Source organism: Falco biarmicus, chromosome 8, assembly GCF_023638135.1.
Source record: "Falco biarmicus isolate bFalBia1 chromosome 8, bFalBia1.pri, whole genome shotgun sequence".
Taxonomy (NCBI): Eukaryota; Metazoa; Chordata; class Aves; order Falconiformes; family Falconidae; genus Falco; species Falco biarmicus.
Genome location: NC_079295.1, coordinates 59,710,062 through 59,735,021, shown reverse-complemented (window position 1 = coordinate 59,735,021; position 24,960 = coordinate 59,710,062). Strand labels below are relative to the sequence as shown.

At 55.4% G+C, this 24,960-nt stretch overlaps 1 protein-coding gene across 2 annotated transcripts in view; it reads right to left on the bottom strand.

Annotated features, from left to right (window-relative positions):
* The window catches only part of PDGFRB (platelet derived growth factor receptor beta), a 34,277-nt gene extending 10,939 nt beyond the window's left edge, over positions 1–23,338 (bottom strand). Inside the window, exons 1-16 of one of the 2 annotated variants that reach the window (XM_056349443.1) lie at positions 22,828–23,338; positions 10,651–10,748; positions 9,220–9,289; positions 7,429–7,725; positions 6,714–6,983; positions 6,311–6,438; positions 5,815–5,989; positions 5,046–5,238; positions 4,719–4,834; positions 4,054–4,180; positions 3,684–3,895; positions 2,818–2,912; positions 2,393–2,525; positions 1,870–1,974; positions 1,649–1,759; positions 1,120–1,273 (exon numbers count right to left, since the gene is read on the bottom strand). In XM_056349443.1, coding sequence (XP_056205418.1) covers positions 1,120–1,273; positions 1,649–1,759; positions 1,870–1,974; positions 2,393–2,525; positions 2,818–2,912; positions 3,684–3,895; positions 4,054–4,180; positions 4,719–4,834; positions 5,046–5,238; positions 5,815–5,989; positions 6,311–6,438; positions 6,714–6,983; positions 7,429–7,725; positions 9,220–9,268 — 2,165 coding nt within the window. In that variant the 5' untranslated portion in view covers positions 9,269–9,289; positions 10,651–10,748; positions 22,828–23,338. The remainder of the gene's footprint in view (positions 1–1,119; positions 1,274–1,648; positions 1,760–1,869; positions 1,975–2,392; positions 2,526–2,817; positions 2,913–3,683; positions 3,896–4,053; positions 4,181–4,718; positions 4,835–5,045; positions 5,239–5,814; positions 5,990–6,310; positions 6,439–6,713; positions 6,984–7,428; positions 7,726–9,219; positions 9,290–10,650; positions 10,749–22,827) is intronic. The other variant, XM_056349442.1, reaches the window with a different exon arrangement.
* Positions 23,339–24,960: the final 1,622 nt, after the last annotated feature.

Sequence of the window (24,960 nt, the reverse complement as noted above, 5' to 3'; positions counted from 1 at the left end):
AAACTTCTTATGCTCACCTTGCCTGGCAGAGCATAAGCTTGGATCACAAGCTCGGCACTGGAGAGGGCAGGAAGAGGAACCAGAGCCACACAGCTCCCCAGGTGCCCAGAGGGCAGCAGAACATGAGACCCAAGGCAGAGTGAGCAGGCAAACCCCTACACCTTGGCTGTGCATGTTTCCAGGTTAGTCAGGACTGGCCTGCAGAAGGCTGAACGGCTGAACTGAGCAGGCAGAACACAGCCCTCTGTCCGCAGCTAAACCTCGCCTGTTTGCATCAGCAAACATCTGTACCCCTGAGCACCTCTCCCTTGAATTAGCAACAACTGCATCTGGGAAGGAGCACCTTGAGGCCTTCCATGTGCTGATGCTGGGCAAGGGAAACCTGCTGCAGGACCAGAGCTGTAGGGCATGTCCCCATGGGCTTGGAAGACTGCACTTAGTGCTTAGGATCTGAGTTGCCTTCAAGCAGAAAGTGGAGGGGGCAGCTGTGCTGATGTCCTAACACTGCTCTATTTTACTATTGTTTTGGCGTGCTGAAAGGAAACGCTGCTTTCTAACTTCCCATGGGACTGTTTCTCTGTGCCGATGTGCCTGCATCCCTTACAGCTGGCAACTGGACGAAGGACCATTTCCCTTTCCTTGTAGCACCTCTTGTGCAAAGGCAGTCCTTCTAGCACTTCTCCCTTAGGCCTGGCAGCCATGCAACCTGTCCTGAAAATGCAAAGCTGAGGTCTCCAAGGGTTAAGACATGCTGGGAAACCCTTTGCCTCTGTGCTCAATGCATAGCTATGGTTATGCCAATAAAGTTAATGATGCCAGGGAATATTCCCAACTGGCATGGAGCAGCCAGCATGTGTGCTAGCAAACTCAGCCTCCAGGACACACAGATTGCCTCCACTAACTCCCCATCTGCCAGGAGCTGTTTGGAGGTGGCTGCTTGGCACACGGGCTGGTCTCACGAGGTAACAGAGCGGCCAGCTGTGTCCCAGTGCTGGGCCAGAGTTTATTTTACTGGTCTGGAGGAAATGTAGGTATTCTTCCTGGCAGTACCAGTCGCCCTTGTGGATGGGGGCTAGGATGGGGTAGGCACCAGAGGGGAGGGTGCTGCTTTCCAGGTACCTCTGCACATGGTCCTCCTTGATGGTGTTCCCGTACAACTCTGCCTCTCGCCGTGCCTTCTCACCATAGGACTGCAGAAAGGTGTGCTTGTTGCGGTGCAGGTAGTCCACCAGGTCCCCATAGCGGCAGTACTCAGTGATGATATAGATGGGCCCTGGTGGGAGAGAGCACCCACATCAGCCCTGCCTTGTCCCTGCTTGCTCCCCAGGGCAGAGAACTTCACCCCACATGGACATTACCAGATTGCAGGTGTCTGGGCAGGGCCAGGGGGCAAAGCCACCTTTCTGGTATCAAGAGTTTTTGCAATTTGAAATTTGTGTTTGGGGAGGGAGGTGGGTGCTAACAGAAACATGCCTTCTCTGTTTCAAACAGGTTGAAAAGAAAGGCTTTCAGAGCCCCACAAGGCTTTCCTAGACGAAAGGTAAATCATTCTGACCCAGAAAACAGGAATTATTCTGAGGACAGTCCTCTTCCTTAACACAGTCCTGGGAAGCCGGGAGAGGAGACAAGGCACCCAGCGCTCCCCTACCTCCTTTGGTGCAGGCCCCCAGCAAGTTGACGATGTTGAGGTGAGGTCCCAGGTGGCTCATGATCTTCAGCTCGGACATGAGGGCTTGCTTCTCACTGCTCCGGGCAGTGGCTGTTGGGGAAAGCCCAGTGTGAATGGGAGCACAAGGAGGGCTGTGCATGGGCACTGTTTGGCCTTGTGGGTTTTGGGTGGGGGAAAAAGGTGGTGTGGGGGCAACTCACACTTGAGCATTTTGACTGCAACTTTCATGGTGGACTGCGAATGGCTCAGGCCATGGGCTGTTGCCTCCACAACACGTCCAAAGGCACCGGAGCCGAGAGTGCGTCCTGCAAAGAAACAGCAAAGAGACAAAGTTGGTCCTCGCAGAGAGGTGAGGAGGGGAGCTTGGAAAAGTCCCCTGTCTGGAACCCCACCAGCCTTGCTAAAGTCATTCTGGTGGGCATGGAGGCAGTCTTGAACTATGATGTTTGGGGCTAGGGCTGGCTTACATCTGACTAGGAAGAGAAGGATCCTTCAGCTGCAAGAAAAGATGGCCAGGAATAACCCAGTACTTCATGCAAAAGGGAGCAGCTGGCCTCCCACTATGGCCCCAGATGGTCCCCCGGTCCCAGGATCACATCGTATCTGCAGGGATCTCTGTGCCTTTTCGGGGTTGGTCTGTTTTAGAGATCCCAAGCCCAAACCTATCACTCCCAGACAGCCAGGACCCCAGGGGTCCATCAGAGGGACCTACAGAGCCTTTACCTAATACCAGCTTGTCCCTGGGCACCTCCCAGCTGGAGTCATAAGGGAGCTGCATGGGATCCACGTAGATGTACTCATGCCCGTCAGAGCTGACTGACTCAATCACCTTCCAGCGGATTTCGTAACGAGGTTTCTGGAAAGGGGAGCAAAGGGAAAAAAGATATCTGAGAGGCTGACAGTCAGAGAGGGCATGGGGGATGTGGATGGGCTTTGTGAGGGAGTCTTTGGTCCCTGCAGCTGTTGCCTCATTCCACGCCTAGCCTACAGATGCCAGGGGCATGCAGAGACTGATGGAGTCCCATGGTTCCTGGCACAGGTGGGACATCAGCAAGCCCATGCCAGCAGGAGTTCACAGCTTTGCTCTTCCCAGCCACACTGACACAAGGATACTACTGTGGCAGCCTGGGAGCACTCTCCTCTTTTACCTTCTGCCACAGGACGATCAGGATGATCAGGGAGATGACGGTGAGGACCAGCAGGGCCAGGATGACAGAGATGATGACCACCTTGAATGGCAAGGCTACAATGATAACAGGGACAGCAGTCAGACTCCTCCACCTCTGCATGGTCTGAGTACCCTGGGCAAAGGAGGGGACAGCAACGCAGAAGGGTCCCTGCACCCTTCCCCTTCTCCCCTCTAGCCACTGTCCCCCCTCCTGCTACACACCTTCCCCTCAAAAAACATTGGCCCTGAGCTCTCCTCTGCATGGGGACAGTCCTTGTCCTCTCCTCCTGGGCAGACCTGCCCAGTACTGGCAGGGCCAGCACCCCAGAGATACTGGGGTGATGGGTTTTGACAGCCCATTAGAGGGCTTGCTGCCTTGGGAGAGGTTTGGCCATGGTAGAGTGTAAGGAGCTAGAGGGGCTGGTTTGCTTGGGGGAGGGCTGGAAGCTCCGGGCCTGGGGTTAGAGCATCCTTCCTCCTATTTGGGATGTTCAGTGCATGGATGTTCGAGTCCGTGGCACCATCTAGTGACCCGCAGGCTCATAACAAGGCACCGGGGACCTGTTCTGGCACTCTGATCTCGCCTCCCTGAGGGAATGACCCTGCCAGTGGTGGCAAGAGGATGTCCATGTCTAGTGGACATAAGGGCTCCAGACTCCTCCTGGAGCAGCCTTTCCTGCTCAACCCAAAGGAGGCTTCATTTTGGGCAGAAATACCCAGCTTTCCTGCCTTCAAGGACTGCTGTCATCAGAGGACAGACCTGGCTCCCAGCACCTCCGGCCTGGAGACACAGAGAGAAAAGTCTAGCTCCGCACCACTGACCCAGACCGTCCCCTCAGGCCTCACCGTGTGGGACCAGAGTGATGTCCTGGGAGTTGGTGCCCAGGAAGTTTTGCACGGTGCATCTCAGGAGCAGGGGCTCATCCACCCTGTGCAGCTGCAGGGTGCTGTTCACGCGGTACACCTGCAGCTCCGCGTGGTACGTGGCGTTGGTCTGCAGACCAATCTCTGTGGACTCGTTCCCTAGCAGCCGGGTGGGCTGCCCCTTGGTGCTGCACCTGGTTGGAGGGAGGATAAAGGCACCTGAGAGTTGGGACCATGTACCACCATGGGATGCCTGGGAGTGTAGGCCAGCAGAATACAATAAAATAATAGTTTATTATTCTAATAAATGCAAGGGTCCAGCCATTCCCATGGGCTCCATCACTCCACTTACCATTTGATGTCACTGCAAGTAGACCAGCTGATCTCTGGCAGGGGCATGCCTTCAGCAGAGCATGTTACAGTCTGCTCCCCACTGCTGGCACTGCTGTTCTCTTTGAGGTCCACCACTTTGGCTGGCACTGAAACCAAGAACGATGGCAGTGAATTCTCCTTTCTGACTGCAGGATGGAAGCAGAACTTGATTCCACTATACCCCTAACATGGCCTGGGGGTTAGGAGACAGTGAGGTAGGACTCAGCATATCAATTGTGTTTTATTTTTGAAAGCTAACAGCAAAAAGAGAAAGATTTGAGGGAACTATGGAGAAGACCTGCCCCCATCTAGCTTGCTTGGAGAACACAGGCAAGCACAGAGAAAAGTCCTGGACATCAGAGCTGCACAATCATCTCTGCATTTACTACCCTGTGCAAGGGCATGAAGGCCAAACTGCTGGTGTCTGGACTGCCTCCCTGTCCCCCTTGCTGTGAGACCAAGTGTGAGATATTGCAAACGAGCATGTGTCTTGCTCGAATGCTCTACCTTTAAACAAAACCACTCTGGAGCTGTGTAGTTAGAGGAGTAAGGACTTCAGTCTGAGAGTCCTGCAGCAAAGGATGGAGCCACCTCCTGAAAATCCCCACACACTCCTCAGCCCCATGTCTGCATGCCCATCCTCACCATTTATCTGCAGATGGAAGGACAGCTCCTGCTCATCATCCTCATTGGAAGCCCGGATAGTGTAAAATCCTCCTTCTTCCTGCTTCACCCGCACAAGCACCAGAGCTGTCTGGTACCTGGAGGAGTGGAGGAGACAGTGATTTGTATGGGAAGGTGCCCGGGGACTGACAATGCTCAGAGGCAACCAGCTCCTACCCATCTGAGGCATGCTTGAAATCCACTCATGGAAAGGCATTCAACCACCAACCGTGTCCAACCAACAATTTGAAGGTTGCTTTGTGAATTATACACACACACACCCCCTGGTGAGGAACGATGGGCCCTCACCTGGTTTCTGACAGGTTCCTGCTGGTGATGGTGAACTCGCTGCTGCTCTCCATGGTCAAAGTCTTGTTGTTCTTCAGCCATACAATGCTGGGCTGTGGGTAGGCTTCCACCTCCACCTGAATGGTGTGGCTCTTGTGGACCTCAGCATACACCGTGTTGGGTAGGTGGGTGTGGAAGCGCACAAAGCCACGCTCTGAGAGGGGGTAGGAGGGATAAGGGGGTCAGAGAGAGAAGCAACCCCCTTTCCAGCCCTTTGGACAAACATGGGTCTGCAGAAAAATGCTGTGAACACCCAGAAATGGTGGGGCAGCTCCAGATCCATCTCTCAAGGCTTCAGGCTTGTGTCTGAGAGGAGTGCAGATGCAGAGCTGCAGAGGAGCTCACGGGGCAGGCAGCATGCAGGGGAAAGGCTGTTACTTTGTGGAGATGGGGCAAGTTCCCTCAAATTACACAAAAGTAGGACAGACTGGAGATAACAATATGGCCTCACATCACCTTGGCATTGCATTGTGCAGAAGAGCTCTTACCCGTACCCTCATGTGACTTAAAGGGTCACAAAAAGCCATAGTGGGAAATTTGGGATGTTTTGAAGCCAAGAAGTGGGCAGCGGTGATGTGGGGTGAGGGAAGGCTTTTTGTCATGGTTATTTAGGGCAGAGGGGAGTAGGAGAGAGAGCTGGAGGCCATGCAGAGAGAAGAGGGTCACTCTGGGGCATCATGCCCGGACGCCATGTGGTTTGCTGGCTTTGGGCATGTGGGCAGCAACGCACCGATCACATGGATGGTGATGTCTTTCCGGTCTGTCTTCTCATGGTAGCCCTCAGAGACATTGCAGACGTAGGTCCCACTGTCCTCTAGCTCTGCGTTCTGGATGATGAGGATGGAGCGGATCTCATGAGTGGATCCAGGTAGGAAGTCAGTCACTGGCTCCACAGCCTTCCCTGCCTGCACAATGTGGACAGAAGATACGGTCTAAGAAGTCAAGAGCATGTTCTGCCATTGAAGCTGCAAAGCCAGGCTCACAGGGAGGGAGGAGGAAGGGGTAGAGGACCCCAGTTTGGCTGCCACAGGGACAGGGAACATGTGCTGATCAGAGGCCACTGAGACAAACAGCCTTAATCCAAGGATAACCCCATCAAGCCTCCCTGTATGGCAGCAGCAGTATCCCACAGTTTCTGCCATGGGGATATTGATGAATGATTGTCATGGGACATCTGGGCAAAGGCTGGAGCTGCTGCCCGGAGCCTGTGGGGCTGGAGTACTCACTTGCTTGCGGGGATAATCCCAGTTGAAGTTGACTAGCTCATTGCCGCTCACAGTGCACATCAGGGTAACATTTTCTCCTTGACGCACTATGGTCTGCACTGCGCTGATGGAGACGTTCACAGATGACACTGTGGGAAAGGTGAAAGAAAGGAATGAATAATGAAGTGGGCATGCAGTCCATCTATCCTGGGTGGACTGGTCCACTGGGAAGTCTTTTCCCTGGTGGATGGAGTTGGCACTTCAGCAGAACCCATTCTCTAATGGAGACAAAACTAAATTCAGCCTGCAAATTGATGAGGGGCATCACTAAGGAGGCAGGGGGAGAGCTTTGTTGTGCCCTGCCATTGGGCTGAAGGAACAGCCACAGCAGGTGTACAGGTATGCTATGACAATGGCAGCTCACCCTGGATCCTATAGACATAGAAGGTGTCTGAATCCACCTCCTGGTCATCCACAATTGTCCGGCAGAAATAGGTCTTATCCTCAAAGAAGCCTTTGAATCCCTGTTGTGGGTCATAAGCAGCTGGGATGGGGTTCTCCACCTTCTTCTCATAGAGCGTCACCTGCATCTGTGGGTTGGTCACACGACATGGGATGATGGCCTCTGTGTAGCCCGTGATGAAGATGAAGAGCTCTTCAGAGGTGATTGCAGGGAGGAAGACTAGGGAGGGATCTGTGGGAAAGAAGGAACGTTGGTTACAGAAAGCTGCTTGAAGCTGAACCAGGGCTTCCCTGTGCTCCTCCAGGACTACAACACAGGGCTCTGTCTCCAGACTAGTGGGATGCTTCTTCTCTTACTCCCCGTGGAAAAGTAGAGCTGCCATGTTGTGGGTTTGCCAAACCTCTCCTGGGGAGGGTGAGAGAGACCCAGACACTGCCACCTAGCACCGTTGCCTCCCTCCTGACTTGTCCCAACACACTACCCATGGGCCTCTCTCATGAACTGGCATACCAAAGACATGCCACAGCCAGATGACCTGCCATGAGGGCTCTCCTACAACGGGAGGAAGGATTTTGGGGAGCCAGGTGCTTAGAGACAGCATGATAGTTCAAATCCTTCTTGCTCCTGTTGGCTAAACTGTGTGGGAATGCAGAGACAAGGACATGCTGTCCCCTACCTGGAACATAGATGTACAGGGCTTTCCTCTCTGCTGGCTCTGGAGCATGGTCAGGGCTGTAGGTGCACGTGTACTCCCCGGTGTGACGACCCGTCACGTTCCTGAGGGTGAGATTGCTGAAGAAGACACCATCCCTTTGCTCCAGGGATGCAGCGAGGGGCTGCCCCTCCCGTTCCCAGACCAGCACATTGTCCCCATAGCACAAGAGGGAGAAGGTGCTGTGGAGGCCGAGGACAAGCTCAGTGTCTCTGGGTTCGATGTGCAGCCCACTGCCCCCCGACGTTACCTCCGGCAGACCTGGGAGAGGAGGGAGAGAGGATTTGTTTTTTGGAATTGGATTCCTCTGAAGTCCAAGGTGAAGTATGCTAGAGCACAACCTCATGCCAATGTATTTGGTTTGTTGTGTTAGCCTTTACACTGAAAAATAACCTTGCTGGATTTGTCCTCTTTGGCATAGCCACCACTCACAGACATACTCTCCTCAAAACTGTCCTGTCAACCTAGACCTTGCTGGGTCACCCTTCATTCCCTGTACCTCCTGAAACCCTTACTGGAGAGGAAATAAGACATCACGGGGTTTAGCAACGTTCAAAGTTGCCCATGTTGTCCTTGGCAATTCTGGGTGGAGAACCCCCCATCTTAAGCTTTAACTCCATCTGTCCCTGTCCAACCTTTCTGCGAGGTAACTGCATCCTCAGTGCTGCCCAGTGTCATCAGGCGGTGAGGAGCAGAAGGCTGGCTCAGGAGGGATTTGGGGCAGCTGCCGAAACTGTGGGTGTAGACAGAGCTGCGCTGGGACGCAGCCATGCTGTGGTGCCGCTGCAACAGCCCAAGGGACATCCTTGGTAAGGATGGGGCTGGAAAGGGGGGTGACCTGGGCCTTCCCCACATTTGCTTACATTCTTGGCTTTTATGCATCCTGTGAGTTGGTGTAGATGGCTCAGGGAGCTGACAGTACAGTACAGATAGTACTGCCAACCTCTAAATGAGCCTGTCCCTGTAAAGGCAGAGGTAGGTCTCAGATGCACCTTCAAAGGCCATGCATTTAGCAAACAAGGGGGAGAGGAGATGATGAAGCTCCCTGCTCTGCTGGCTGCCTCTCCACAGGGACAGTGTCAGACGGGCACAGACTAGGCTGAAACAATGTCAGTTTACAAGAAAGTGAAAAGGGAATGAAAGCAAAACCTTGCAGGAAATCCTTTGGAAGCAATAGAGCAGGCAAGGTCTTCCTGAATGGCTCCCCATGTCTCTCCCAGCTTCCTTGCTTCACCCTTTGTCTGGATGTCCCAGTGGGGCTGGGACACGTGCTCCTCCCTGGTGTCCCCACTGGTGGGCAGGGCAGCTGGGGACAGTCCCCAGGTACTCGAAGCACTGCTGTAAACAGCCCAGATGCAGCCAAACGTCCTGTTGCTTTGCTGCGGGGGTTTATAATATATATGGGGTCTGATCGAATCCTTCCTGCCGTGGGGGTGTCGGTAATGTCCACCTAATGCAGGTTGTTAGGTGTCTGCTACGGGCTGAGCACACCTGGCAGTACTGCCTCTGCAAAGGTCTCCTCCTTCCACGCAGCTGCATGTCATCTTTACATCCACCCTGCCATGGGACTGGGGTGGCACTAGCCCATGGACCCGAGTCGTTAGGAGAGACAGATGTGCCTGGAGCATGCTGTGCACCCCAGTGCCTCCCCACGGCAGTGCCCTTTCCTCCCCCTCGCCCTAAAGTGAGCATCCCAGGGCAGCATCCCCACGCAGGGGCCAATCCTGCACACGCCTCCCTGGCCACAGTACTCACCAGTGAGGATGAGGAGCCAGAGAGATGTCTTCAGAGAGGGGTGCAGCATGGCGGGCTCTGGGGCTGAATCCTGCCAAGAACAAAGCGGGATAAGCACAGCACTGCCAGCAGAGGAGGGCTCCCTTGGCTACCCCGGGCAGGGGGGGCCCGGAGCCCCTACCCAAGCCCCAGGTTTCTTTCTCCACCTCAGAAACCTCCCATCTCTTTCCAGTTTCCAGCCTTTCCCTCCCAGCGGGGTGGCTGGTTCCCCCTCACGCTGAATCTGCAGAAGGAGCTGTTTCTAAGGCATCTCCCGCTGGTAAACAGGGGTTTTGCTGGAGGCTCCAGCAGTTGTGTCAGCTCTTGCTCATCTCTGCTCGAACTGCCGCTCCCCGCACTGCAGAGCCCTGCCTTTCTCCCTCCCTCTGCTCTACCGCTAGCCTTTTTCTCCCTTAGTTTTTGCTTCCCTCAGTCCCAGTGAGATAAAACTTGCTAGAAAGCAGATTCCCCTCCAACCCTCCCACATTTTCTGCTCCCTCCAATGAAATAAAGCAAGGCCAAAGAAATTCCACAAAAACCTGAGTTTCTTATATATATATATACATATATATATATATATATATAAAGGGAATATTTAAGAGAGCTTTTTGGTTAAAAATCCCTTTCATCAACATTTCTCAAGAAATCTTCCTGAGAGCATTTTTAGCCCTCCCAGATGCAAACCAAGAGCCCAGAAAAGATGAAGCCAGAGGTCTCTAAGAACAGTGGGGTCTGTCCCCTATGTAATGGGGTGATAGGCAACCCTCCTCATCATGCCTCAGGAATGGGGATGAGTATTTCTGAAAAGCAAAATGAAGAAGCTAACAAGGGGAAAAGTAAGGGGAAAGGCTTCCTCTGTGCCTGGGCGAAGCTGGGGGGTAAATGGAGTTCAGCTGTCCTGAACTTGGGGATGCTCCTGCATGGAGCTCAACTTCACAGCTCAGCCACACTGCAATCTAGGGCTGAGCTCCTGCCCTGCCGCTGGACCACCTCCCCTCTCCCAGTGCAAGAGACATTTTGAACCTGCTCCCAAGGCAGACCCCGAGGAGAAGCCCCCATGACACTGGTACGTTGCTCTGCGGAGCTGCTCGCCAGGCATGAGGGCAGCTAGTGGCAATCTGGACTTGCTGACCTGGCCCCAGGCACTGTCTCTTACTGAGCGGCTCTGCTGCCTCTTGGCCCTGGAGTGGCCTCTTGGTCTGCTTGATGTTAAGGAGGAAATGTTTTTTAAATGACGTGAGCTTGTCAGATGTTTTTATTATTCTCTTGCTTTGGCTCAACAAAAGGCTGATCTACCACCAAATCCTTCCAGGTCTCCAGCTTATTCAGCAGCTTCCCTGTCCCCCCTCCAGAAAAACCCTTCTGTGATTCCTTCTCTCTTCTGCATTTGCCAGAGGGGATAAGAGAACTTACAGGGAAGAGCTGGGGGTGCGTAGGATGAAAGGACCAAGGTGAAATTCAGGCTGTAAACGAACATGACTTCACTGCACCCACCCTCAGAGAGCACCAACCTGCAGGAGAGAGGAGGGTGATGGACAACCTAATCTCAATGCCCTCCAAGGCACTGCCATGAGAACAGTTAGATTTTTTTCCCAATTCTCCCTTGCAGAGGTTTGTGATTCATCTATTATTCAATGTCCAAGGTTTTAAGGACCACTGGGATCCTCTTCTTTCACCCCTCCCTGCCTGCATGCACAAGCCAGGCTGCATTCGACCCCTCCCAAAGTATCTCCTGACAGCACCTAAGGTCTTCCCAAACTCATGCCCAGCTTTTAGCTGCCTGTCCACCATCTTCATGGCTGTCACTGTTGGTCCTATTCCAGGTGAGATCTTGGATTCCTCTTCCCACAAAGACAGATCCTTCACTCCACCAGTGATCTCTGTAGGATAACTGATAGGGCAATCCATGGCTCTGCCAGAGCTGGCTGCAGGTGCATGTTGATGCTGGGCTAGCATGGCTGCTGGTTCAGCGAGCAGTGGGAGCCCTGCAGCCTTCACCTGCTGCCTCTGGCTGCTTCCCCTGTGTTCATAGTTGTTTTTAATAAAGCTGCTGGTTTTGCAGAAAAGCATTTCTCTTGGAGACACTTCCCAAGCAAAGTGGGAGGGTGGCAACATCTCGCAAGAAGTGGTGAGCTCTCCCTTGTTTGTCTGCTCTGGCCAGGGCAAGACGTATGCCTGGAGGTGCTGAGCTCTGCCCGTCCTGCAGGATGCACGCAGAACATGGCTAGCAGAAGGACAAACCTTTTTCTCCCTGTCATGTGCACACAGGCATTTCACAAGGGATGCAAATACCCCCAGCTCACTGCCAGCCTTGAGAGCACTTGTTCTGCTCCTCAATCTCAGCTTTTGTTCTCAGCAAGAGCAATAAGATACACCCTATGAGTGCCAGACAAGGAAGAGCTGAGGTGGGTACAGCCCCATTCAGTGATCCGAAAGCAGGGTCCCAGATGTTTTCCCACCCAGAGACCCAAACACTATGGGTTAGCAGGGTGCCATGGACCCCTTAGACTCCTACAACCTTCCCATCAGCCAGGACCTGAGGATTTTCAAGCCATGGGACTACTTTCTTCCATCCATCCTGGTACATGCCTGGAAGCCAGGGAGGTCCTGCAGCAATGCCACCTCCAGCGCCCTTCCCTCAGCCCTGCGGCTCTGCAGCAGCCTCCCACCTTGCAGCTGCCAAGGTGAAGTCTGAGCTCTCCATCCCCACGTTATACCCCTCACCATCCTCTCCTCCCTGCCAGCACAGGTACAGACCTTCCTCTGCCCCTCTCTGGCACTGTGATGTGAGGGCAAGCTGTCCCTGGCCCAGCAGGGCAGGGAGCTTTTCTGTTAAGCTGCAGTGTTTATTATTCTAAAAGAGGAATTTGGCTGGGAGAGAAGACAGGAGGTCAGCTGGCTCGCAGGGAGGCTGGGCTGGCTGGGCAATGCAGCTCTGTGCCCACATTCAGGCCCACATGCCTGTGGGGTGGCCGCGCTCTCCCGGAGTCTGGGGTCCCTGGGGCCATGCTGGGGCTCTGCCAAGTGCCATGGGGGAGGATGGCTCCCTGCCAGCCTGCACACCACGTCCCTGCTCACCTCTGCGCTGCTGCCCAGCGAGGCTGGGATCTGGGCACTTCAGGACAGTGAATATCTGGGAGGGTTTCGAGTCCAAATGAGACACAGATACAGGCGACTGTCCCTGCCCGGTGACAGGGCCACATTGTCTGTCCTTATCTGTCCTCTGTAATCACATCAGCCCAGCGGTGCTGCACGTGTGGCTTTAGGAATGCGGCCGCTCCTCCTCCGGACAGGAGTGGCGAGCGGGTTTGCTGGCGAGATGGGAGAGCTGAGCCAGCTCGGGCTGCCGGGTTTCCCAGCCCGCTGCCGCACTGGCAAAGGGGCAGCATCCCAGAGCTGGCTGTGGCCAGGCACCGCTGAGAGCCTGCCTGAGCAGCTCTACCCTCATGCTTTTGCAGCATGTTGCATGGGGCAATGGGATAAATGGGGGCACCCCAACATCCCTGAGCAGCAGCAGCAGCGCTGTGCAGAAGGCACCCTGGGCTCTGATGGCCCATGGAGCCATGCCCTCACAGACGGGACACAGGAGAGAGAGCCAGAGCAAAGAGGTCAGACGGCACGGCCAAGGCCATGTGTCAGGGCCACAGCTGCGCCAGGACCAGTACTCAAGTCTCCCAATTCCCCATATCATGACTTCACAGCTTCTCCAGAGCAGCCCCCTCTCATTTCTCCTGCATCCCAAATCTGAAGACAGCTGAGCTTTCTTCTCCACCTCCTCTCCCACTCCCCGGCTTGCTGCTGCGAGTGGTGGCCAGGGGCTGATGCCTCTGTGGCTAATGAACTTGGAGAGGAATTTCTGCAGCGGGAGCAGGGCTACACCCAGGGTCTTGGATATGAGGAAATGCTGTATCCAGCCTCTTCTGGGGGTGGTCACATCTTTATTTAGTAAGTACCATCCCTCCAGCCATCTCTGCCACTCTTCCCACTTCACAGTGCCTTGCTCAGCAGACCAGGCATCACCAAACCTTATTGATTTATTACTGTTCCCGCACTTCAGACCTATCTCTTCTTTAATGATGCTAGTAAGCCAAAGATGCCTTTGCTAATGCCCAAAATATGTTGTGTGGGCTCAGTCTTGACTATTCCTGGGAAACGAGGCGAGAATTTCCTTTGACTTAGCTCAGCATGCCCTGCCACACCTCTGAGCTCCCTTCCCTCTGCTGCTGCTCCCAGCATGTGTACGGGGCAGTGCTCCTGGCAGAGCACCACAGCACGTATGGCAGCACTGGCACGAGCATCGCATGACACTGCCCGTGCCCAAGCATGGATCATGTAGGATGGGGACATTTCCAGCACTGCAAATGTCTTAAACCATGAGCGTCCACACCAAGGGGGCCCTCCCAGGCCACTGCCCTCCTCCCAAGCATGCCTAGCCTATGTTTCTTGCCTTTCCTCCACAACCACTAACGTCCTGTGGAGAACCAGTATGGGGGTCCTGCGAGCACCTCCAGTGCCGTGGGAGCCGGAACCAGCCTTAAAGCTAGTGCATGGGGAAGGAGATGGCTCGGCGTGCCAGGGAGGGGGAGAGCAGCCGCAGCTGTGCTGACAGCCACCTTGGGAGGAGCTCTGGTCCCTACACACCAGCAAGGGGATGTGCTATCTGCTGGAAATCAGGGTGCACAGACCCAGCTCAGCAAATTTACATTACCAGGGCAATTCCTGCACCCATTGCCCCACATTGCTTTTCTACACTCACTGTGCTCCCCTGCCCCAAGCCTCCCTCATCCTGCAATGCTGGGCAGAGGTGCTGGCTGCCAGCCCGGTTTGCCAGGGCATCTCGGCTGGCGACAGGACGACCGCGGTGAGAGAGGGAGTGGAGAAGCAAAGCCAGGCCTCTCGCACAGCCTCTGGTCCTTTCTCTTCCTCTGGCTTTCTATTTCTAGCAACTTTTCTTGCTGGGGCTGTGCTTCCAGGCGCTCCCACAATGCTTGTTGGCCCTGCCGTCCTGCCAAGCAGGCGAGGGACATCTGGTGCAAATTAGCGGGAAATAAAATATACTTTATTTCTTCTTTGTCTAAGCGCATCTGAGTCATTAAGTGAGATCGTGGGTGCCCGTATGCAATAAAAAAAGCAGCCCCGTATGGATCCCATGATCAGTGCTACTCGCAGCCAGGGAGCGAGGGCTTTTCCTGGCTGGAGGGAGCACCGTCCCCCTCTTTCGACAGCAAAAAGCTCCCTGAGCAAAGGCTGGAGACTCCTGAAACCCAAGCTTTGCTTGTCTGGCAGTGAAACTCTTTGGCTTGTCCTGTGTTCCTCTGCCACCCTCCCTCTGGCCTCTGCAACTGCTTCTTTCCCACCCTTTAATCTAAATAAAACTGAGTGGTTGGTGGTGGTTTTTTTTTTTCCATTTGGCTGGAACCATCCGGAGTTGCAACATCTCTCCTCTGGGGTCCCTTGGCTCTCATGACACCGTGTTTACTCACAGGCCAGATTATCATCACAGAGTCCTTTTTCTTTTTCCCAGCACATGGCTAGAATTAGGCAGGGCACACACATGGGGAGCCTGCCGTCCCAAGGCCCATAAACAGCTGCTGATAAAACACAGAGGTAGGAAATCTGAAACCAGGCTGAGGGGCAGAGGGGAGGGGAGTCCCTGGGGTCCCACAGGCCATCCCTGCCCAAGGGATGAACATCTGGGGGCAAAACCCGCCTCACCCAACCACCTGCCAGCACCAAGGAGTTCTGAGGCTTTACCCAGGCACCGGTGAGACCAAGGGATGCTGAGAGCCCTGGGTGCCTGTTTGCAGCGTGCCTGAGTTTGGGGGTTCCTTGCAGAGGTGAGGTTTTGCAAGCACTTAGAGGCAGCACTGCTAACGCCTGAACCCTCCGAGTGGTTTTGCCAGAGCTCTTTGGTCTGTGAAGATGTGATTAAAGCCACAATTCTGGTGTGGACCACGCTCTTAGGAGATGGTCAAAGCAGGGGCATATGCCACCTCCAGGGCAGTATGAGCTCAGGGCCACCACATAGCCACAGGTGGGGACAGCTTTCCTGCTTGCCTCTGCTGCAGAAAGCAGGGATAGTGTGACCAGAGACCCTGCCCAGGACCTCAGATCCTGGTCCCCTGCTTCAGTGGCACCTGGAGGAGGTGGTTGTGTGGTCATGAGGGCACTGGTCCTGCAGCCAGATGGCAGGACATGAGCTATCACAGGCAGCCTTCTCCGGGCCAGCCTGCCACGGGCTATTGCAGGCTTTGACAGCATCTGTCAGAAAGCTGAAAATGAGGATCATGACTCCAAAGTAGGGAGGGAAGCTGCCGGGGAGGATGATGAGTCCGCATTGAGCCCTGGCGGTATGATTCAGCAGCCCTGGGGTCAGCCATGTGAGGAATGGGGTGGGGTGGTGAGCCCCATGCAGCCCCATTTCAGCTGTGGCCACCCTCCCCATCCGAGTGTGGGGTGACTGTAACGTGCACGCATGCGATCCAGAAAACCTCAAGCCATGGGCTTTCTCGCTGCGAGGACCTGGGACAGGGGGACATGGGACCATGGTGAGCCCTGCACTCTCAGCTTTAATCCCCCCCCAGCTTTCCCACTCCATTTTAAGCCCATGGGAGATGGAGGAAAAAAGCGACCTATTTAGTGTAAGTTCAAAATAAAACAAAACATCTGTTTGGAGACGTGCCAGCATTACAAATAATCCCCCAGCCTCGAGTGCTGGTATTTGTGGCCCTTTCAGCTGCATATGCTCCCCTGCTTCCACTTTCGGAGGAAAGGCCATGCCCCAGGGCTGACAGGGCTGCTCCCCAGAGCCTGCGAGCTTGGCCCAGGCTGTGGGAAAACCCTGGGTGAGGACCAGGGCTCACCTGGGGTCGGGGAAGGAGGAATGGGGGTGTTAGGAAGAACGGCTGCCACGTGCCAGGCAAAGCTGAGGCAGTGCCTGGCTGTCCCTTGCTGCATACCCTGCTCCTCACCCCAGACAAATCCTGTCTCCCTTACCCTCCCTAGGGCAGCCAATCAGTGCCAGGGCCATGGTGATGCCACGACGGGTCCATGGTGGTGCTGGGGACTGGCCAGCATTTCGGAGCACAGCCCCGAAGTCTGGCGTTGTGTGTGACAAGGGATGCTCGCACCGGGTGTGGGGAGCAGGGCTTTGCTCAGCCTTGGGGCTGGCCCAATGCAGTGCAGTGATCCCCTGGGGAGGCACAAATGTGCCCCTTGGGAGCATTTCAGCCTTTCCCAGCACCCTTCTCCAGCAAGATGCTCTAAAGGATGCAACAGAGCCCAGCTGGCTGTCCGTTACCGTCCCCCAACTTCCCCATTGCCCCGACAGCAAAGACATTTCAGGAGAACGCATCACGCGAGTTATGAACGTAGCTGCAGGGCACCTAAACCACGGCTCAGTACCCACACAGCTCCCTGCATTGCTTCACTGCTGGCCCCTCCAACCAAGCAGCAGCACCTCAGGGCTGGCTGGCAGCAGTGACTCAAAGAGCTCTCTGGCCCCTCCACCCCTGAAGTGGCATATTGAGGGCTCCCAGCTCCCAAGCACGTGGGGCTGGATGGGGCTTGCCTCTCCGAGCAGAGCCCACCTGTTTGCCTGCTGGTTTTCCCCACCACTGGTGGAGTGGAGGGGGCAAGCAGGGGATGTGGGACCAAGGGTTAGGCACCATCCTGGCTGCTGGTCTCATGTCCTGGCACCCCCAGGGCTTTCCCTGCTCACATACCTTGGCTGCCAGAAAGCTGCGTCTGCTTTCCCACGGAGATGAGATGCAAGGGAAGCGCTCTGCTAAGGTATACATGAGGAGGAAAATAATCCCCAGCATGTCAGCATCGCTATCACCTGCTCAGAGTTGCTATTTGAGGGTGGCTGCTATGATGGGGCCAGGGCTAGAGCCAAAGGTCCCAGCTTGCTCTAATTAACCACTAATCATCAGCTGGGAGGGGAGGGTGATGGAGGCAGGAGAAAGAGAGCCATCCTGAGCCCTGGTAGGATGTAGGGGCTTTGCAAAGTCCCAGGAGCAGTCAGAATGTTGTGGTCTTATTAGTCCTACATAACAGTGAAGGATGAGCAACCTGATCCTTCTCTGACAATTTCCCTGAGACACAGATCTACCAGGGAGGAGGAGATAATCTGTAGATGCATCAGCTCTTCTCAGCTGCCTGAGGGACCCGAGCTTAATCGCTTTGTTCTGGAGTTTTAAACTCTCGTATCTGGGATTAGGCACTCATCAGCTCTGTGGTCAGGGCACCCTTTGCCCATCTGTGGGACCCAGAGAGGAGCCTGGCACTGTAGCTGGGGTGGGAGAGTGCAGCGCCAGGTAGTGCTGGGGTGTGAAGGGCAGAGGCTGCTTCCAGAGGGGAGCTGTGTTTAATTTGGCCCTGCTGCTCCTAGGTTCCTGGGAGGAAGCAAAATGCAGCTGCTGGTGCAGCTCTTGGTGCTGGGGACTGATCCTGCCCCCTCCTCCATAAGCTTACCTGTGGGGCAGGAGGACCAGGGTGGTGGCACCCAGGACAGTAGAGGGCTGAACCATAGTGGTGGGGCAGCCACCCTCATCCCATCCCATCCCCCCTCTCCTGTCTGCTGGCAAGCTGGGGTCAGACCCCCAGGAGGCAATCGCATATGATGTAGGTCTGGCCCCCACCTCCTTATAACAGCAGGACCTGGGGGCAACGATGGAGCTTTCTGGAGCAGGGGGTGCAGAAATCCAACACGTTCCCTATGTATCTGCAGGTTGCACAGGGGATGCCTCCCTCTTGGATAACCTTCTCCTATGTGCTCTGGCCAGGCTCTTGCCATCCTGCCTGCAGGGTCCTCTATAACCTCCAGCAGTTCCTCTCCCCTCAGTCATGGAGCAAAAATCAGCTTCCCTGTGCACCCATGCTCTGCAAACAGCCCCTGCCCCCCAAACCTCGCAGATCCTCTGGAGGAGAAGCTAAGACAGGACTCTGTGTCAGGGCTAGCAGCTGCCATCACCCCCTGCCCTCCCCTGAGCACAGCTTTAAAATGGGCGCCGAGTCCTGCTCCCTGCACAAGGAATTCCTGAATCAAACCATATTCTCCCAAACAGCTCCCAGGCTGGAGAGTGAAACTTGGCAGCTGCCTGCAGGAGAGCGGAGGGGACCCCTGTCACGATGCCGGCAGTGCTTGGCCCCGAGGAAAGCAGGGTTTCTGTTCTGCAACCATTTGCTCAGCAAAGGCTGAAACCGAGGTGACTTCCAGTTTGCGAGCAGAGAATGCGCTTGCAGAGAGTGGAGCTCGAAATGGTGTATTTTCTGCTGGCCCCAGTTCAGACAAACCCACAAGCAAACATATTTTTTTGTATAAATAAGACAGTGTGTCTCGCCAGTTAAAGCAATTCAAACATGAATGTAGCAATTTAATTGGTGCCAATTACTGTGTCTCTGTAGCATTAAGATTTCAGTCACAGACCCTTCCGCGTGGTAGATGGGCCCACAGGGGGAAGGCAGAGGGACCAGCAGGATGGGGTCCCCTGCCTGCTTTGGGACCCTCATCCCTCCGAGCAGCCCTGGTGCTACCCATGGGGACATGCTGAGAAGACCCTTTCCATAATGGGTAGGTGGTCCCTCCTACTCAATCTGTCTCCTAGTCTGCAGCCCAGGGTTTGACGGCCAGCACAGTGCCCTAGTTAAATCCCTGCACTCTCCAGCTCTTCCCTGCTCCTGCACCCCACAGCATCCTGCAAGCTCCATGACACACCAGCTCTCATTGAGCCTGGAGAAGAACATAGGGTGGCTGTTGGCAGGGACCTGGACAGATGAGCAGATGCCCCTGCAGGCATGCCCTGGAGAAGATGAGTCCAGCCATGGGCGCAAGACATACACCATTTGCACTACACCAGCCTGGCTTTCCTGGTAGCAGCCTTTCTGTGGGAGCTTTTGTGAGCTCCCTGCTCTCTGCACAGGCTCTCCCCACCGTGATCCTCTGGCTCTGCAGGCTGGTGGTTGCAAGAGAAGGGCACAAACACAGACCAGGGCATGCCACAGCCTGTGTGCCAGGTGTGCACCCAGGAACAATGAAAAAGCAGGGTGTGAGGGGCAGCGCATCACTGTACGTCTCCTGCTGCCAGGCTGGAGGGCCAATGGACCCTTGTAAGCACGTGATCCATCCCAGCACCCCTCTGTGCATCTCTGGTATGTGTTCCTGTCCCTGTCCCAGCTGGGTCTGCTCAGTGTCCCCCATGGTGTCAGGAAAGCACTGCACTTCCAGGAGGAGTTGTCCCAGTGGGAGCAGAGCAGGGCAGAGGTGCACTTGGCTCGGGGAGCCTAATTAGGCAACCAGGGAGAGGAGGAGGGGAAACAGCCACCCCTAAAACAAGCCTGGTTATGTCCAATTTGACTGGTGGAGCGGAAGGAGCCTCCTGGAGCTGCTCCAGCCTCTGAGGAAACAATACCCAGTCTATACCCTCCCCTTGCAACTCCTCTCCAGGGGATTTCTTTGCCTTGGTTGAAGTACAAACAAACAAACTCCATGAAGTGTTCAGCTCAGATCCTCCCTTGCAGGGATAGGATGCATCCCACCAGCCCCAAGCCTGCATGGTCCCCAGCTCCCCCCAGCTCTGGGCCAAAGGCAGCCCCCACTGCCAGCACCAGAGCTGTGCTCCTGTGGGATTTGGCCACCACGTAGCTCCTCCACTCCCTGCCCTTTGCTGCTGCATCCTGGGAAGACACTTTGCTGGAGCCTGACCCTATGAACACCATTGCAATCCCATCCCACTCCAGTGCGGCATCAGGCACTGGGGCCAGTGGGACCTCAGGGCCTCCTGGCCCCAGGGTGGAGCAGGGCACAGGAGTCCCTGCCCGGACCCTCTGGCAGCGGCCCGCAACACCTGCCTGTCATTTGGGTGATGCTTCGGCCAGCCAACATGGTCTTTCTTTGTACAGCATCACTATCGCAGCTAGAGATAGGTTCTTAACCTCAGCTTTCCTCCAGTACTCACCAAGGCAATTTTGTCTTGCCCTAGTCCTGGAGAAGGGCTCAGTGCTCTCCTCTCTCTAACAGTGTTGTTCTGAACGCTTTGGAAATCCTGTCACAGACCCATCAAAAATGAGGCTGAAAGAGATCATGGGGTCATTGCCCTGCTTGCAGTGCCCCCATCTCCCCAGCCAGAGGTTTGCCCAACATGTCTTTTAAAGCCGGTAGGGCTGAAGGCACCCAGCCTCTCACCTTTAAACCTACAGACATTTCCCCTGAAAGCTAACTTGTTTCTTTGCAGTGACCTTTCCCTTGCATGAAGACTGTGCACTACATCCCCACAACATCCAGTGACCAATGAGCCCCATCAACCCCTCCCCGAGCCCTCTGCATCCTCTTCTGGGCTTCTGATCCCTCTCTGCTCTCCCCAGCCTTTCCACTCTGTGGACTGGAGCTTTTCTATCCCTGATGAAGTGCTTGGCATCATTTGCTGGGGGGACTAGCTCCCCCCACCCTGCCTGTTCATGACGCCCCCAGCCACGCGCCTTTTGGCACACCCCATGGGAAGAGCTGTGGGTTTCCCCACACCACGCTGCAATCCGGTTTGTGTCCACTATAGCCCCCAGATCCTTTCCCACTGCATGAGCTGCCTGGGCTGTTAGCTCCGAAGATGACACACAGACATCTAGTATTTCTTTCCTAATGGCAGCGTGCTGTCACAGCTTGCTGTTGCTGATCCCAGTGCCCTTGGGATCCTCCTGCACTCTGATCTGCCTGCACACCAGCTGCCCACCCAGCTTGGTGCCAGCCCAGAGTTTAGCACGCGTGCTTGTCTGTTGCCCAGGCAGTTAATGTAGAGATTGCAGAAGACCAAGCCCAAGTCAGAGCCCTGTGGGACCCCACTAGAAATGACCAGGACTTTGGACAACAAGCCATGGCTAACTTCTCCCTGACTGCAGCATCACAGCTGGACGTGCTTGTATTCAGATCATGCTGCCCGTTCGGACTATGGGCAGCCTGAACCTGCAGCCCTGTGTGGGGATGCAGGAGAGGAGCTGAGGGCAGGTGATCGGGTGGCCACAGTCCCTCCGCCTGCTCCTTCAGCGAGGACCCGCCACGTTGTTGAGCTGGAGAAAGGGGCAGCTGGTTTTTAGGGAGAGAGAAAATCCCTTTGCATGCTGCAAATGGGTGGCTGTGGCTTGATTCTTCTCCAAACCCCTGACCCCTCTTGATGCACCAACTGACTTAGAAGTGTTTCCTGGACCCAGGGACATTGTCAGGGGTTGGTGACTGCCACATCTCACCCAAGCCTGGGTGACATCAATGTCAAGGAGCAACTTCAAGCCTCATGTCAGACCATGCCCAGAGTTAACTGTCAACCAAGGCGGCTACCTGGCGACTCCCTCTCCAAGCCAGCACATGGCCTCTGCCAGGCAGACCTATGGCTTTGCCACTGGCTCCGGTTGCCTGAACGAAACGTGCCCCTTTCCCAAGAGTATGGGATGCACAGTCACCTTGTCCTGCAGAGTGCTGAGGGGGAAATGACCCTTCAACCAACGCCCCAATGACCCCTGGGGAGCACTGGGGCTCAGCATTACCAGTCCTTGCCATTGATAGAAGACCTTCTGAAAAGATTTGGGACTGCCAAGCCCCTGCAAACAGGGCAAGGATGGAGCAGCACAACATCCCTTTCCACCACAAGTCCTACTTTGAAAGTCTCCTTGTTGGCGGATGAGTGCAGGAACTGGATGCCCTGAGCCCGCAGTGGTCCCAGCATGAGCACCAAAGCCCCACAGGTCATGCAGCCCCTGTCCCTGGACTGTCAGGGCTGCCTGAGTCAGCACAGCTTTATTCCACACCAGTTCCAGCCTGCTGGAGATCCTCAGCTCCTGGGCACTTGCGACAGCAGAGCGGTTGCCCATATCCATGCCTAGAAGGGTTTTACAAGGCTCTGCCCCTCCAGTACACGGCACTCCAGGGTGCAGGCCCTGAGCAGGGCTTGCAGACATCCCTCTCCACTTTGGCCTGGTCCACGAGGACAGGAGTCCCACCAAGGGCACAGACCGAAGCAGCATGGTCCTAGGAGACCCTGCATTTAGGGATGACCACGGGTATGTTCAAACAGTCTAATGCTGCGGTGATGCTGCTCTGCAGTGGGGTACACTTACACTTCTAGAAGATGTCTTGCTAGGGGTGGCGAGCAGTCCCTTCCCCACGCACATCCCAGCCCTCCCACAGCCACCAGGCTGCGAGAGCCAGGGTAACCCTCTGACCCAGGGAAGGACCGAGAGCTCCCCAGGGAGAAGCAGAGATCCACTGGGCCCTGCTCCCGCTGCAGCACTATACCCCTCCAGTCCCTCGGCTCCCTGCAGTTTTCCCAGCCTAGGACCTGGAGAGAGTGGATGGGATGGCTTTTCCCGTGGGATGCCGCAGAGCTCAGCTGCTCTTCATCAACCACCACCTCCCCAGGGCCTGGCAGGGTGTTTTGTGGTGCCAGCCCCATGCAGGCGAGCAAAGCCCCTTCCAGAGCAACTAGGCTAGCTCGAGGAGAGGATCCCTGGGGTCTGTACCACCTCCAGCGTGCGGCTCCCTGGCCAGAGAGCCAGAGCAGAGCAGGAGGGCCAGCTGACCCCTGGGTGGGTGACACGAGGGCTTACCTTGGGCAGGGTCTCACCGGCAAATGCCTGTGCCGCACGTCCCACGGGCGCTGGCCGCCCCGAAATTCCTTCCTCTCCTCCTCCGCACTCTTTATCTGCTGCCTGCCGAAGCTCTCCCTGCCCTCCCAGCTTTCCCCAGCTGGCAAGGCTTTTCCACTTAAAGGAGAAAAAGAGGGAAGGGAAGAAATGAAGTGGAGGGGAGGAGGGGAAAAAAAATAAAATAAAATCAAAAGGAGAGGCAAGGCTGTGCCAGGGCTGGGCTGCAGCCAAGCCCTTGCTCTGCTCCTCTAGTGCATCTTAGCAGCACCCTGGGCAGCCCCCAGCCCACCTGGGAGGGGGTCCAGCCACCTCGAACCCCAGCGTGGAGCAAAGCCCCGGGCTGAGGGGTGTGCACGCGTGTGTGTGTGCGTGTATAAATAAAAGAGACCTCGGGAGGAGGAGAAGGGGGGAGGCTGCCTCGCCAATGAGGAGCGGAGTCCCTCCGACTTCCTCCCTCCACCCTCTGCGGGGACCCTTTGCAGAGCAAAACTTGCGATTAAAGCCCAGCAGATGAGTGTGAGGGGAGGGAAAAAAAAAAAAATTGAGAAAGGAGGAGAAGCCAAAGGGGCTGCAAGAGAGGGGAGTTTTGCTGCAGGCTGCCGATGACGGCGAGAAGTGAGGGCCTGGCTAACGGGAAACAAAAGGAGCCCAGACCAGCCCGGCTCTCGCCTCCTTAAACCGGAGGAAAGGAGCTGCTCTCTCCCTGTGTCTGCTTTCAATTCTGGCCTTTTTCCCTGTTTTCTTTTTTCTTTTCTTCCCCCCACCCCCCCCCACCCCCACCCCCCCCCGCTTCAAGCCCCCCTCCCCTTTTTCTTTTTTTTTTTTTTCCTCCCTTTCTCAGGATATGAGGGGATGTTTAGAAAATCCGCTGCCCACGCCAGCAGCTGACTCATGTTTTTATTAAAGAAGGCCTGTACTGAACCGACTCCGCATATTCCCCCCGGACGCCTCCCCGTGCCGTGCCGGCACTGCGCCTCCCGCCCCGCTGACCCCCGGCTGGCCACGGCCGCTCGGGGACCGCCAACGCGCCCTCCCAGCCCTTTTGTTTTTTTGGAAAGGGGAATAAAAGGTCTTGTGCGACTGGGATGCTGCAGCAGACGGTGGTTTGGTTGTGGACTCAGGGCCGTTTGGGCTGCCGAGGGGCATGGAGCTGGGAGAGGCAGCAGGAGTTTCCACCTCAGCCATGCCATCATCTCAGATGTCCTGCACCCCTCCTGCTCTGGCAGGGTGGAAGCCAGCTGAGGAACATGCTGAGTCATTTGATGAGTCCAAATAGTTTCTGAGAGTCTCTCAAGAGGCACAGCATTATTGTTTATCCAAAAGAGTATTATTTTTTTCGATTTGTTTCAGGACTGTAATGAGGTGCAGAAGCTCTTTGGATCAAAATTGTTGTTTGACTCATCAGTTCTTGTCACCATTTCCATCTTGGGGATGTGCTTTTGTCTGATCCAGACAAGAAAAACTGCAAAAATACACTGGCTATCCTGAAAAAGGAGACTCCCCTGAAAAGATGCTTTTCTATCTTTCTTTCTTTTCCTTTCCAAGAATTAAAAAGCCCTTCCCGTAAGGACAACATCACTGAAATCTATGTTCCTGGCTTGTTTGCAAGGCAGACTCATCCCCTTCTGCCTCACTAACGAATGCCTGCACAATGGGCACAGCTAATGATTCCCCAGCTGGATGATACCAAGAGATTGCTACTTATCATCCTTTATCTCAGTGTTTTCTTTGCACTGCCAAAAATCAAAGGGGAAAGCCTTTGTTCTGTGCAACCGCGGAAGGTGAGGAGAGCCTGGCTGCGGCACCCCTGCAGCTGCACAGATACAGCTGTGGCACCCCTGCCGCTGCACAGGTACAGCTGCATGCAGGGCAGGGGACATGCGGGTCTGGCTGAGCCTGGCAGGAGAGGGAGGCTGGGGAAAGGAAGGATGCTGAGAGGCAGCCCCCTGGGAGATGGAGGGGCTCCTACACTGGGCTGGGGCAGAGAGGGTGTGAAGCAGTGGTGGCTGGGTGAGACCCCGCTGCTCCCCTGTGCTGGGCCGGCCAGATTCCCTTACTCCAGGTGTGGTGGTGGCCACGTGTTGGGGGTCCTTG